Source organism: Apus apus, chromosome 1, assembly GCF_020740795.1.
Source record: "Apus apus isolate bApuApu2 chromosome 1, bApuApu2.pri.cur, whole genome shotgun sequence".
NCBI classification, from domain to species: Eukaryota; Metazoa; Chordata; class Aves; order Apodiformes; family Apodidae; genus Apus; species Apus apus.
In genome coordinates, this window is record NC_067282.1 from 192,969,686 (window position 1) to 192,985,429 (window position 15,744).

The 15,744-nt window shown below is 40.1% G+C and overlaps 1 protein-coding gene across 1 annotated transcript in view; it reads left to right on the plus strand.

The window, feature by feature from the left end:
• Positions 1-15,744, plus strand: part of RELN (reelin) — a 288,920-nt gene that overhangs the window by 192,546 nt on the left and 80,630 nt on the right. The window contains exons 20-22 of the mRNA XM_051610928.1: positions 2,563-2,799; positions 9,427-9,619; positions 12,209-12,321. Coding sequence (XP_051466888.1) covers positions 2,563-2,799; positions 9,427-9,619; positions 12,209-12,321 — 543 coding nt within the window. The remainder of the gene's footprint in view (positions 1-2,562; positions 2,800-9,426; positions 9,620-12,208; positions 12,322-15,744) is intronic.

Consider the following 15,744-nt stretch of genomic DNA (forward strand, 5'->3'; position numbering starts at 1 on the left):
GGTGCATTTAATCTGCTGCCATTTGACAGCTGCATTTTTCTTCTGAGCAGAACAGCGGTGGCTTTTCAGTATTGGGTATGCACATAGCTTGAAAGAATGAGATCAGAGCAAAGGTCTCCCAGCTGGTTTTTAAGAAATCTAATGGTAACTGGTAATGTTAGTAGGAACACACTTCTTTTCTACAGCAGCAAAGTCATTAGCAAGAATCTCCCTCCCTCTCCATCTATCTCCAGCAAATCAAAGCCAGACAGGACATGCTGTTACAACTGGACGTGCAGTCAGGTTCTGCATACTAACATATGTGCCATATATAGTGGCTTACACTAACGTTTTTAAATTATGTTTGCTTAATCCCCTGGGATAAGAAATTTATTTTAACCTGTGTTAAATATTTTAATATCCAATAGGTACATCAGTGGTGTATGTCATGATTTAGGATTTTCTGTAAATTACTGTCAGTAAGAATTAGTGTCCGTGTGGGTGAGTTTATGAGAGTGAAAAGGGAAGATGCAGGCATCAGAAACAGCCACCAGCAGAGAAGTACACCCAGGATTATAAAGGAGCATTAGCTCACAAAGTGCCAAGAACTTCCTGGTGTACACTGGATGCAGCACTCCTCCTGACCAGGGTACCAGCTTTCCTCAGGTTCTCCCTGCTGAGCCATGGAAGACAAAGCTACCCACACCTTTTAGCATCAGTAGTGATTTAGTGTCATTTGTGCCTTTAAAAATTAGCCCAAAACGTTGTAAAGTTGCTGTTTATGAGAGAAACCTTGGTAGAAAAAAAGTCAGAGAATCACAGAATATTAGGGGCTGGAAGGGACCTCCAAAGATCATCAAGTCCAACCCCCCTACCAGAGCAGGACCAAAAAAAAACAACAAACCCCACACAACTAGGGCAGATCACTCAGAAAGACATCCAGACAGGTCTTGAAAGTCTCCAGAGAAGGAGACTCCACAACCTCTCTGGGAGCCTGTTCCAGTACTCTGTAACCCGCACAGTAAAGAACTTCTTCCTCATGTTGAGGAAATCCTTATGGTTTATTCATGTGCCAGAGAATAAAGGGTATTGGTTTTTCTCTTAGAAGGGTATGAAGTCATTTAAGCCTGTTTATCTGAGCAGCAAAAGAAATGTATCCATCATACATGACGTGTGTGCGCTGCTGGTCCCTTGCTATGAGGACACAGCAGCCATCACTCTGGCTGTCCCTCAGTGCTGCTCTCTCCAGCCTATGACCAGCAGAAAGCAGCTCCTAGAAATGTCAGCCAGGAATTTTTGAGTACTTCTCTCTTGTTTAGCCAAGCCATTTCATTTTTTTTCTTGCTAATGGCTTAACGTATTCTTCTTTAAAATCAATGTGACATTAAACAGCAGTACTGTACATTTGTTGTTGACAAAGACAGTTTAGCAAGTCATCTTTAAGAGTATAGTTTTGCAGCAAGGACACTGCAGGCGCAACACACATATCATACATAGGGAACAAAACATTGCAACAGTCAGCTTAGAAAGCCTTAAATCTGGAAAAAACCCTTGGTGCTGAAGTATAAAATCGTGTTTCCAGTTTTCCTGATTTGTCATTTTATCCACATTTCCCCTAAGAGAATGAAAAATACCAGCTACATGATGAGCTTGCTGAAAACTCTTTTGCCAGCAAATAATTTTACACCAGTCGAGACACGTGTCCCTGCTGCCACTCTGTTTCAGAGCTCATGAGCATTGCATGGGGCACCATGGTCCTGGTGACTGATGGAGCTTTCAAGAAGGTGTCATTGCTGTGGCAATTAATGCATGCTTCCTGGTGCTGTATACAATAATTGCTCCTGGAAATCAGATATTACTCTTAATTTTCTTTGCAGTTTGTCAATTTTAGGTTTGTTGACATAGCTGCCATAGCAAATCAGATGACCTTGCATACCGGGAGAAGTGCCTGGGATTCACCTCCACTTGCATTTCTGTGCAACTCCAGAAGAAAAGTGTGTGCCCTAAGAGACTACACATAATCACACTGTCTAACAAGATGAACCTTTTCTCCCTTGAACATGGCAATTTAGAGGGATGGGTTCTTCTAGGACAAGAGCAACTCAGGCATGATGTCAGTGCTGTGCAGAAACAAGCACAGATGTTAAGAGGATGCATCTCTTCAGATCAGCATAAAATCCACCGAGTCTGAGAAAGTGGAGCTGGAATTTGTAAATCTTTGTCAGCTGATCATCCCTTTGGCAGCTGAAGCCCCTGGCCTACAGCTGAGTTTCAGATGGAGGGCATTCGAGTTTCTTGTAGCAAGCAAGAGCAACTGTAAAATTTAGAGAGAGCTCCACAGTAGCAGCAGACTTTACAAAATTCATGGCTTTTCCACATGGCTGTTGTTCAATAAAGGCACTGACTACCAAGAGAACTAATAGTTCCCCTGTTGCTTTGTCTGGTAGGAACTATACCAGTAGATGCTACAGTACTTGTGGGCTGAATTTAACCCATCATTTTTAGAGTCAGTACAAAAAATAGCCAGAAAATACATCCCCGTGGATTTAGGACAAACAGGAATATTTTTGTTTTCTTTTCCAGAATAATTTCAGTGGAGCTGCCTGAGGATGCAAGACAGGTTGGCATTCAGTTCAGATGGTGGCAACCATATCACTCTTCTCAAGGCGAAGATGTGTGGGCAATTGATGAAATCATCATGACCTCTGTGCTTTTCAATAGCATCAGTCTGGACTTCACCAACCTAGTTGAAGTCACACAGTCTCTGGGATTCTACCTGGGAAATGTTCAGCCCTACTGTGGACATGACTGGACTCTTTGGTGAGAAACACATAAGTAATTTCTATTCTACTTTTGTTTTCTTTGTGTATTCATCCTGTTAAGAACCAAGTGATTCCTGCAGATTAGTCTTTCTGGCAGCTATTCAAAGTGATTGTGTCTCATCCTCAGATTATGGACAAAAATGCAGTTACTAATCTAACTGCAATTAACAGTAAGTAGCAACGCTACAGGCTGGGGGAACAGTGGCTGGAAAGCTGTCCAGCAGAAAGGGACCTGGGGGTGCTGATTGATAGGTGGCTGCATATGAGCCAGCAGTGTGCCCGGGTGGCCAAGAAGGCCAGCAGCATCCTGGCCTGTATTAGAAATAGTGTGGCCAGCAGGACCAGGGGAGGTGATCGTCCCTCTGTACTCAGCATTGGTGAGGCCACACCTCGAGTACTGTGTCCAGTTTTGGGCACCTCAGTACAAGAAGGACATCGAGGTGCTGGCACGTGTCCAGAGAAGGGCAGCAAAGCTGGTGAAGGACCTAGAGAACAAGTCTCATGAGGAGCAGCTGAGGGAACTGGGGCTGTTTAGTCTGAAGAAAAGGAGGCTGAGGGGAGACCTCATTGCCCTCTACAACTACCTGAAAAGACATTGCAGAGGTAGGTGCTGGTCTCTTCTCACAAGTAACTGGTGATAGAACAAGAGGGAACAAGAGGTCCTCAAGCTCTGCCAGGGCAAGTTTAGGCTAGACATTAGGAAGAACTTTTTCACTGAAGGGGTTGTCAGACATTGGAACATTCTGCCCAGGGAGGTGGTTTAATCACCATCCCTGGATGTGTTCAAAAGTTGTCTAGATGTGGCGCTTGGGGTTATAGCTCAGTGCTGGACTTGGTACAGTAGTTACTGGTTGGACTCGATGAACTTGAGGGTCTTTTCCAACCTAAGTGATTCTGTGATTCTGTGATTTCCACCCCAATGCACAGAGATTTATTTATGTTTGATGGGAACTTTGAATGTAGCAGTCCTTCCCCACAAAAGATTTAAAGAATATACTAATAGAACCAATCTAGAAAATGTTCGTAATTCTCACTTAAAACCCAGTCAGTTTAAAATCAGTACACAGATTAAATAAATAATTAGGTACAGGGTCTGAACAATTTTTAAGTGATGCTCATATCTGTTTACACAGCCATTAGGCTACACTCCTAAAAAGAAAGGCAGCAGTATGTTGTAGAATTATTTTAGCCATTTGTAGTTATTTTGTTTGGTATTATATCCATTTAGTCATTTACACTGTGGTCAGCATTATGACATATTGCAATTACACCTAAAATGTGCTGTGTATTTAGAAAGAAAAGCAAGAAAACATCACCTGCCACAAAGGAAAAAAAGGAGGGAAGGAAGGAAGGAAGGAAGGAAGGAAGGAAGGAAGGAAGGAAGGAAGGAAGGAAGGAAGGAAGGAAGGAAGGAAGGAAGGAAGGAAGGAAGGAAGGAAGGAAGGAAGGAAGGAAGGAAGGAAGGAAGGAAGGAAGGAAGGAAGGAAGGAAGGAAGGAAGGAAGGAAGGAAGGAAGGAAAAAGAAGTGAAAAACAAATTAAAAAGAAAATTCTGTTATGTCATGTAAAGATAAGCTTTTTTACTAAAACATGAACCTGACTCATAAAAAATTAAATTCTGGAGTATGCAAGTGTAAAATTTGGAATTCTTACAAGGGAAACTCTAACTATCTTTTTATTAGAAACAAATAACAATTTCATGCTAGTCTAATCAACATATAAAACAGTACGGCTTTAATTGGCACAGATAGATTTATTTGGAGAAAGAACAATCACAGTAATTATAAAAAGCCTCAAGAAAATAGAAATAATTTTAGCATCCCCATGGACACTCAGAGACACTGTTGGAATTTTATTAACAAGTATCTCTGAGCAATCTTATTTGACTTTCTGATCATCTGTCAAACTAAAAGGAGTTTGCTTAGCAGTTGGAACAACACGGAATGTGTTCTAGTGGTGATAATGAGGCAGTAGAAGCACCATTAACCACTTTAATAAGGACAAGAAAGGTACTCGCTGCTCATTAAAATGAAACAACATGTTAGGGCTCAAACTGTTTGCATCTCCTTCATCAAAGAATTGGAATGAAAGCTCTTTAATGACATTGTTTTCTCTCTGTTCTTGTAAGACCAGTTTATCATGGGGAGGAGGGTAGGTTATTTAAGATGGCAGAGGTTCCTGTTTGCCTCCTATGACTTTAAATCAGAGTCAAAATAATAAACTCTACTCTAAATTCTCCATCCCATATATTGGCTAGGATTTCTAGTGCTTGATCATAGTGGAAATGTTGAACTTTCCATGCATCAAATAAAGAATTGATGCCTTTGAAATATTTCCTTGCTATTTATGTATTTTTCATTATCACTAGAAGACCTGAACTCTGTCCTTCACTAACCTTGTTTCTCTCAAGGGAAATTTTTAAACTTACACAAAGTCTGTACAAATGACCACTAGTTAAATTAATTATTGTTGGCTTTTCCCAGCTGTGAGTCCATTTGGTTCTCATTTTCCAACTCATGACTTTCTGTGAGCAGAGTTTGCAGTAGCACTGACACCATCCTCTTGAGAAAAGCCTGACAATTGCTTTTTCATTAGTAGAACTATGGTAAATATGCTATAAATCATTTTACAGGGTGTTATCCCGAGGCCTCGTTTCACTGAATTGTCCTTAATTGTCTATTAGGCCTCCATTTCTGTCTCAGAATCTAAAATCCTTAAAATCCTTAAAACTGGGGAAAAGTGATGAGGGGCATATTAATTTTTGTTGAAGAGGGAGATCGTTCTTTCCAATATGTGATTGCATTTAGAAAAGAGAGGTTTGTTGATATATATACATTTTGAACAAAGGAGATTTTTGAGTGGTTCATAATGCACTGTATCTGAAACAGTCACTTGATTTGATTGCAATTGTCAACATTTGGTTTTATATTGGCTCTTCTACTTTTTTACAGCAAGTATATTGAGCACACTGAGAGGACCCCAGAACATTTTTATTAATTGTTTGATGATCTATGTTAATTCATCACTTCTCCAAAATGCTCGTGCACACCCCAAGGCTTCTGAGTGTTCCAGAATATATACGGCCCTTTGCTGAACTGCATTTAAGTCTTGATAAGGACATTAAAACTTTTTATTTTAATCTAGATACAAATAAAAAAAACCTCATATAAGTAAACTGTCTTCAGTCAGATTATGACATTATGCTTTAACTTGATCTAATGGACAATCGAGTGTCCCACTGTCTCTGGATCAGCCTGAGGGAAGACTGTAAATCTGCCTTATGATTAACTATCCTTATGAAGCAATATAATACATCAGCTTGATAGTTTATCTATGTTTATAAAATGTTTTGGTTTTTAGATTAATTATTACTCTGTAACATGCAGAAATTTTATTTCAGGTAATTGACTTAATTAAAACATATTAATATGTTTAGGAATTATTTAACAAAGCATGTTTATGTATGTTCATTCTGTGATTCTATGATATGATGTAAAAAGACATAAACATCTCCTGCCTTTGATGGAAGCAGAGGTGGGGCTGGTGTGAGCATTTGGCCATCCTGTCAATATTCTTGGTCAATGCAGCTCTACAAAATCAGCTGCATCCGTGTGGCTTTTCAATATTCCTGAAAGTACCAGCCTTGAAAACACGGTAACTCAGGGGATCCCAGAGCAGTTTGGAGCAGAGCAGGTTGGCTGACATTGGCTGTGATATCATTCCCAGATGTACCAATTAGTTGGTGGTGCTTGGAGGGAGAGCGATTGTTCTGAGGGCACCTATGGGTATTGTGTTCCTGTACCTCTGCAGGTCTAATTATATACAGGCTGGAAACCAACTCACAGATACATATTTATACAAAAATGTAGCCTTTGCATTCTCATTTCTGAAGAGTTTTTAGTTAGTTATTGTTATGCCAGGGACATTAGTCTGTCTTTTACAAAATCCAGAAACATATTCCGGCTGCATAACTCCCAGAACAAAGAAAACATTTGATATTCCAACAAAAGAGCACACCTCTTACCACAGACACGGGAGAGCTGGAAAGTGAAGCGGTAGCACGTAAGGTGGAGCCCCCACCTTTAATGTTATCCTTGTTCAGCTGGAGGTAATCTGTGGATGATAAAAGACTTAGTGAACCCATAATGTGATTTCCTTCCCTTAAAAGAGCTTCTTAAGAAGTACCACAGATTGTCTTCATCTCCTCATTAGCTTTCTTTTTCCACATTTCTTAGTACCCATTTTAAAGAGCTGTTTTGGCTTTAAAACAATGCTTATTTAATATACCATGTACAGTATCCAGTGGCTAAGTTATCATATGAAAATTAATTCATGACCTGAATGCCACTGGTGAAAAAGATCAGAGTTCAAGATTTTTTTATTTTTTTTTTCTAATTTTACACCAGTAATATTGAAAGAGGGAATTTTTGTGGATACAAAATGAAACATTCAGTTCTTTGCACCTACACTGAGCACCAGTCCTTCACTTTTCTTCCATCACTTTGGGACAGACAGCTTCTGGGCAGATGCTTCATTAAACTAGTTTCAACTCCTTTGTTCCTATCAGAAGGAGCTTTAGGTAATGATGTGTTGTGCCCAGGTGTGCACTGCCAAATCATTTTCCAAATCATTGCTACATATGTCTTTCAGCTGATTACACTGCACACGACTGACTGATACCTGAAGAGCATGGTTGTCCTGGCACAGATTTCCCAAGAGGGCTTTGTTTAAAATTTTATTTCCCCTATCAGCCACAAAATTTCAAGCTGCATTTTAGAAATTAAACCCAGTCAGACACATCAGCTTTAACTTTTACATTTGCAGGGTTTTGTCATTTTCAAAAGTATAATATAAAGTTTGGAAGAAAAATAAATTCAGGCATTATCCAAACAAATTTTTCTGAGATGCATTCAGTTCTAAGAATGAAACCAGAAACCACAGGTTGCCAGCTGGACCACTGACAAGTGTACATTATACCCTCTGCTCAACTTAAAATTATCCTTCCCATTGAGAAGAAAAACACTGGCAACACTGACTGAAAGAGCTAACAGTTATGATACAGTTTTCCAAGGCAACTTACTGCCTTCTGGTCCAGTTGTCCACCACTGTGCTCCAGTAGTAATGGGAATGTCCATCCACAGTCAGTTTGTGATGCTGATCGACATAGACTGGGTGGTTTCATATGGTGCCTTGAGTTGGATCATCCTTTAGGAAATGAAGTCATAGAGAGCAAGGTCAGAGGGTAGAGGGAGCCTGGGCCAATCTGTGCCAAGTAACAGCCATTTGATAATGACATAGCTAGTGTCAGCTTTCAGTGATCCCTTCTAAAGCTTTAAGGTAGGATTCTGACATCTATGGCTGAAGTTCCCTGTCTGGAAAGGACACTATAGAAAACAGTGTGGGACAGTGAATTAATTTAAAAGAGTGCTAAGTAATGCTGACTTGTGTTCCTAGTCCTTACACTGATTTTGTCATGACCTTGAATTTTACAGTAGAAGCTAATATGTTTTATTGTATGGTATTGAAAGATGAGGATTTCTTATTCAAAATTATAAACTGTAACTTACCTGACCATTACTGCAACCTTGAGCTAGACTACTCTTCATCACCACTGTACTGAATGTAGCTTTTCATTTTTGCATTATGATTTGCAGAGATTTTCTTTTAAAAAATGCAATTTTTATCCTAAATGGTTCACATTTAAGAATAGTCTTAGAAAATGCTGAAGCTGAAAGGACTATAGCACTTCTGAAGACACTAACTGAACATTTCAAACTTAGGACAGGAAAGCAATTTCATGCTATGTGAACTTTCTTAAAAACATTCTGTTTTGAAAGCTAGTGTGCAGGATTCCAAGTTTAAGTTGTTATTACTTTCTCCTTATACCTCTCTTGCATTTGATTTTTTTTTTCATTGTTGAAGAAAAGCCTGCATTGAAATTAAAAGAACTTTGCATTTTCAAACTATATATTATGTTACCATGTATGTGCTAACTGGGTACCTTGTGTCATATATGAGACTTGGTATGTTCCAGACATTAATACTGACAAAATTATCTTCCCCAGTTCACTAGATAATACCTTATATCAGGACATCCTGCAGAAAAGAAGCTGAAGATAGACAGTATTAGCTCTGAAACAGGTTCAAAATCAGTGAATGCACTGCATATAAAATCACTTGAAAAATCAATGGAATGAAAAGTCTGTGTAATAAGAATATTTTAAACTAAATGCAGTATATCTTTACTGTCCAGTGTTTGAATAAAATTACATCCAGCACTGTGACATGACCTTAGGCAATGGACACTCCTGGGGAATTAACTTTTTTTGTTTTATTTTTTTCTGTGTGTTATCCTTTGCTTGATCCTAACTTGATCCTTAATACAAAGAGCATATAGTAAGAACTAACAGAATAATTCAGTGTTTCACACTCTGGGATACTTCAAGGCCTTCCTGGTAATTTGCAGAAGTACCAACAAAAAGATGCTTCTGTTTGTCGTTTCATCCCATGTGCCAATCTGCAGAACAAAGAAAGAAGCAACACTGTATTTAACCCAGAACCATTCATAATGTTCCTTTCTGAATTATTTCAGTGATTGATCCTGATTCTTTCCTTACATTTCTCAGTTTTACAGGAGATTCTAAGTTAGCTTCTAGCATGCGGTACGTGGAGACCCAGTCTATGCAGATCGGCGCTTCGTATATGATACAGTTCAACTTGGTGATGGGCTGCAGTCAGGCATTTACTCCTCATATGGACAACCAGGTGAAACTGGACTACTCCACCAACCATGGTCTCACATGGCATCTTGTTCAGGAGGTGAGCCTGGCAGCAAAGACCTTTCTCTTCCGTAAACTCTTTATACAGAGATTACTTGAAATGTAGTTGTGGCATTGAACAAAGGCACATGTTTTCCTCATTCCCCTTTCTATAGACAAATTCTCAGTTGGAATCAGTCAAAGTGACTAATGGAAGTATTTTAACTGTTTTTCATTTTATTTGGAAGAAAGGTATCTGTTAGACTATAACACAGAATTGTGATCAAGTCTGAGAAGAGAACTGGGGCTCAGTTAGACAGAGCTACAAAGTAATGGCCAAGATCTTTCCTGCACTGTTGCTTTGTTTTTCAAAGCAAAATGCATCTACTGTTTCCTGGCATTTAAATGGATAGAAATTCCTTCTGCCCTTGTGCGCAGCTCTTTCGCAAATGGAAAGCGCATTCCTTCGGGGGATTGTTATGTGGAGCCTTTCATCTCCCACCCCTGGTTCAAACACAGTCCAGGGCCGTAATGACCCGGCTGTTTCCCCGTGTCTGCTAGAAGTGCAAATAGCAGCGTTGGCTGCTGTTTCCCCCCGTGGCTCAGCCCTGTCTCAGCACTAACACAATAGCACATTTGGCTATCATTTGCGCTTTTGTTTCCCTCTTAGATGGCGAGCTGGACTTTCCCTGGCCTCGGGGTGAACTAACCAAAGTTCAGAGGGTGTCAGGGAACTGGTGCCTTTCCACTGCCTGCTCTGTAGGTTCAGAGAGGGATTGGAATGTCCAGTCCCACATCTTCTGTGAGCAATGAAAGCGTTGCCTTGTTACCTTTGCCATAGAATCACAAGTGTTTTGCCATGTTTACTTTGGTGGGCAGACTAGAGAAATGGCAGTAACTGAATTAAAAAACTTTGCTAATCCAAGTAATGCTTTCTTACCTTAAGCAGAATTTAGAGGAAAGCTATAAATACTGTATTTCAAACAATGTTCATGTCTTTTACACCTAATAGGCGTCATCATGGTGTCCAAGAATAGTTCCTAGTGGTAGGTTTTTGGGCTTTGTCCTTGCCATCAATGGAAGATCAGTTGCCTTCACATTTTAGCACTCTTCTCTCAGTGGAACTGAGTTCAGAGAGAAGAACTTGCAGCCAAATCATTTTTCTCACACCGCCCATGTTGCTATGATAAAAGAGTGATAGAGAAAGCTATTTGTAGTATATTTCAAGGACAGAATCTGGCAAATACACAAAACACTAATTAATTAAAATGTTTGAAAGTTTTGTTTGCTTTGCACAGACTGATCAGATCCTGTTTTATAAGATCTTTTAAGGAAGATGAATCAAAGAAAAATGTTTGAAAATTGCTGGAAAGGAAATTAAGCCTTTGGAAAGCCTACTGAAAAAAAACCAAAACAACAAAACAGAATTAGCTATCAGATCTTCCTTTAATACTCTAAGATATCTGTGCAATAAATTTATCTGTAAAAAATATATTCTGCCCTTCTTAAAATTTAATATATAGCTATTACTGTATATTTTAACTGTATAAATAGTCTTAATTGCTTTAACTACTGTCTAGAGTCACTGTTTTATTGTTAGTTTCATGGCAATAAAAGTAGGCTACCTGCACAGGCCTGTCCCAAAGGTCCTGCTTCTGCCTGACACCACAGATGGGGATGAGCACAGCAGCAAACAGTGAGAGGCTCTTGGAGATGTAGGGATGGTCAGGAGTAGCTGTGCTGTGGGAGCAGTGGCAGAAGGAACTCTCTGAATGGGTGGACAGAGAAGAAACAGATGGTTTGATAATAACATTAAAGCCCTGCTTTAAGACCTCATCAAAACCACAGCACAAAAGTTTTGGGTGCTGTTTTGGCAGTATATAAATAAATAGATTGGATATTGCAGAAAAATGGGGTCACATGGGATGGCAGATCCAGAAAACTGTAAGAAGCTGGGATAATGGACTGCCTTTATGTTTAGTATAAATAAGACATGATCTGAAAATAAAAGGAAAATTTGGGGAACAGACCTCTCTAGGAATCTGAGTTATATACAGAAAGAATCATAGGAGAAGGAAGGGGGAATTTACACCATTTACTGTAGGCGTCCAAGGTAATACAGCTGTAGAGCATGGTAAGGGCCTCTGGAAGCAACTTCAGTAGACCAGAATTGGGTGCACTTGCATGGCTCTGAAGGTTCCTCCTGCTACTTCCTATCTCAGATGGAGGGAGAGAATTGAGCCAGCACCCCCAGGCTCACAAGTAGGTTTCTGAAATTACTGCAATAATGGTCCGGAGGTCACTTTTGCAGACTTATTCCACAGTGGACTTGCAGACTTATTCCATAGTCAGCACTGGATGCTGGAGGGAGTATAGTAAAAACAACGAGACAGACAACCTCGTGGAAAAAAATAAAAATTTGCTAGTCACTACATATCTTTTAATGAGACGTGTGATTTTCTTCTATCCCTAATTTTACTACTGCTAGTTTTCTGACAAATTTTTTGGATCAGACCAAGATTTTTTTGCTTCTGGCTCTTTTGCTGCAGCATCTGGGCCCAGACAAGTTCCTGGTTCTGTGCATATTTAATGCTTCTCTTCCCAATTCTGCTTCAACATTAAATCTGGTTTTGAAATATTTTACTTCAAGGAATGTCTTCCAAGTATGCCAAGCTGCCAGGAGTTTACATCAGCAAGTATTTACCACTCCAGCGAATTTACTCAGTGGAGAAGAATCACTGTCCTTTTACCACAGAAAACCTGGTGAGCATTTTTCTTTGTTTTGTTGGTGGTTGTTCGTGGTTGTGGTTGTTGTTGTGTGCAGCTAGTTCCTCTATTTTTATATACCTATGGCAAAGATCAAGTGCTCCACTCAACCTGGTGGGTGGGGTGCCAGAGTACCAGGGCTGACCCAGTTGCAGATATTTAACATTAAATGCCTTCCTTGCATCATTAGAGTGTGAAATGTTGATGCAGTCACCAGAAACTATTGTTTAAGATTGTTTTTAATACATACACTGACTCTTCTAATAAAGTTCAGACCTTTTCAAAAATAGTACTTGTCTGTAAATGGCCCACTGGAGGAAGGCTTTATTTGGATTGTTACTTTTTATTTTGCACATTCCTTATTGTTTACATCTTCACACCAAAGCCTTGTATAAACAATAACTAATGATTCATTTCTGGGAATTTTTTACCTCTTGTTTCTTTGTATAGCATGTCTTAAAAAATAACATTCTCTTCTGCAAAAAAAGCAACAAAAATTGTCAAAAGCACTACCCTATTCATCTTATTATAATCAAACTTGCTTTTCCTGCCCTAACATGTTTATTTATTTAACTGATTTTTTTTCTTCCATTATTTGTTTTTAAAGCTTCATTATAACATAGAAATAAAAGTTTACATAAATCTCAATAATCTTCATGGCTTCCTTCATTTGAGAATTAAATTATTCTAATTAGTTACACCTTGCTTGTGTTTGACCTGAATGAATCACAGCACTTGCAATGAGAGCTTGCTTAGATTCAGTTATCGTTGTGTCTCCTTGTCCCTCATAATATTTCTGCACTCTCAACAGACTCAACACAACCTATTTCTATCAACCACACCACAGTAATACCTTCTTTCAACATACTGGTCATTTTTACTGTATAGACTATATTCAGAATTTCTTATTTCCAGGCAAAACATCAGGGGCAAATATTGAATCCTTAAAGCACATCAGGTCAGATAATAACAAATGACACAAGTAAGTCTAAGAATAACTGCTTTGTACTTAGTTATAATGCACTAAATTTTACATGCCATTACATGCCACAGCTGTAAAATCTGTGGCTCACATTGGCACTTGGGAGTTTAAAAAGTGGCTACAATTTTGCAGGAATTACTCCAAAGTAGGCTGTTATTTTAAAATGTATTTAGAATATATATACTGTACTCAGAGTTATTATTATACACTGTATAGTTTATATTAATGCCAGTGTTGTGAGCCTTTTTTTCTTTAGGATCTAATACTATTTTCCTCAGCATATGAGGTGACAGAAGCAAATAATTCCGTTTTAATTTAGGAGACTGTGGGGAGAAATCATGAGGAAATAATAGCCAGATTCCTGCTTTATGCTGCTCACAAATCATAAATATTTCACACTCTGTCTTGTATCTGAGGGATTCCGGTCTGTTAGCAGAATTCTGTTTGTAATTAAGGTACAAATTACCACTGAACATTACTTTGCTTTTCATAAAACGTATTTTCAGTGTGCCTGTGTTGTTCTGTTGTGTAATCAGGATGGAGAGAAAGGACAACTGCATGTTCTCCACCAAAAGCAACCCAGCACACCACAAGCAGCTCAGCTGCTTTCCCTCTTACTCTCTGTTCCACCAGGGAGGAGCAGACTGAGGACTTGTTTTCTCCTTTGGGTTATGATTGGAAGAGATTTATTTAATTACTTACTTATTGTGTAACATTGTATAATATAACTTATTGTATAACTTATTGTATACATTGCAGATAGAACTAACACTAGAGGCAATATAGGCCCACTGCTGAATAGGGTGGGTGCCCTGGTGACAGAGGATATAAAGAAGGCAGAGGTACTGAATGCTTTCTTTGCCTCTGTCTTTACTGCTGCAGACTCTCCCCAGGAGCCCCAGATGCCTAAAGCACCAGAAGTCAGGATGAAGGAGGAGTTTGCTTTGGTAGATGAGGATTGGGTTAGGGATCAGTTAAGCAATCTGGACATCCATAAATTGATGGGTCCAAATGGAGTGCACCTGCGGGTGCTGAGGGAGCTGGCGGAGGTCATTGCTAGGCCACTCTCCATCATCTTTGGTAAGTTGTGGGCAACAGAAGAGGTGCCTAAGGACTGGAGGATAGCAAATGTCACTCCAGTCTACAAGAAGGGCAAGAAGGAGGACCTGGGTAACTATAGACCAGTCAGCCTCACCTCCATCCCTGGAAAGGTGATGGAACTACTTATTCTTGACACTATCTCTAGGCATATCAAGGATGAGGGGGTCATTAAGAGCAGCCAACATGGTTTTACCAAGGGGAAGTTGTGTTTGACCAACTTTATAGCCTGAAGTGCAGAATACAGTGTAGGAGAAAGGAACCTGAGGGTCCTGGTGGATAGGAGGATGACCATGAGCCAGCAACGTGCCCTTGTAGCCAAGAAGGCCAATGGCATCCTGGGGTGTATTAGAAAGGGTGCGGTTAGTAGGTCAAGGGGGGTTCTCCTCCCCCTCTATTCTGCCTTGGTGAGGCTGCATCTGGAATATTGTGTCCAGTTCTGGGCCCCTTAGTTTAAGAAGTACAGGGAAGTGCTTGAAAGAGTCCAGTGCAGAGCCACAAAGATGGTGAAAGGAGTGGGACATCTCCCTTATGAGGAAAGGCTGAGGGAGCTGGGTCTCTTTAGTTTGGAGAAGAGGAGACTGAGGGGTGACCTCATCAGTGTTTATAAATACGTTAAGGGCAAGTGTCTGGAGGATGGAGCCAGGCTTTTTTCAGTGATGTCTAGTGATAGGACAAGGGGCAATGGGTGCAAACTGGAACATAGGAGGTTCCATGTAAACATCAGAAAAACTTTCTTTACTTTGAGAGTGACAGAGCACTGGAACAGGCTGCCCAGAGAGGTTGTGGAGTCTCCTTCTCTGGAGACATTCAAAACCCACCTGGACACGTTCCTGTGTGATGTGCTCTGGGTGATCCTGCTCTGGCAGGGGGGTTGGACTAGATCTTTCGAGGTCCCTTCCAATCCCTAAGACTTTGTGATTCTGTATTTTGGAAGCATATTTACTAGCAAAGGGCAAGTTTCTGCCTTTACAGACATGGGAGCTATGTACTCCTCCACCCCCCTAGCCACACAGAGGACATTGCCCTGGGGGCCTGGTAGCTAATATGCTCCACAGAGCCATTCTGTGGGCTCTCCCTCCTGCTCCTCTCCCTTCCCCACCCGCATCCTGTGGCATAAAAAAAAAACAAAACATGGGTGAGAAGCTAGTAATGGCCAAGGAAACCAGTGCAGAAGCTGAGAGGCAAGTCTTTGGCCTTCACCAAAAAAAAGGGCATGAGGAAGGAGGTTCTGGGAACCTTCCTTCTGGTTTAGTCCCATAAGACAAGGGCTGTGAAACACACAGCCCACCCCATGCTTACGGCTCTGGGAAACAAACCACCTAAATGAGGACTTAGAC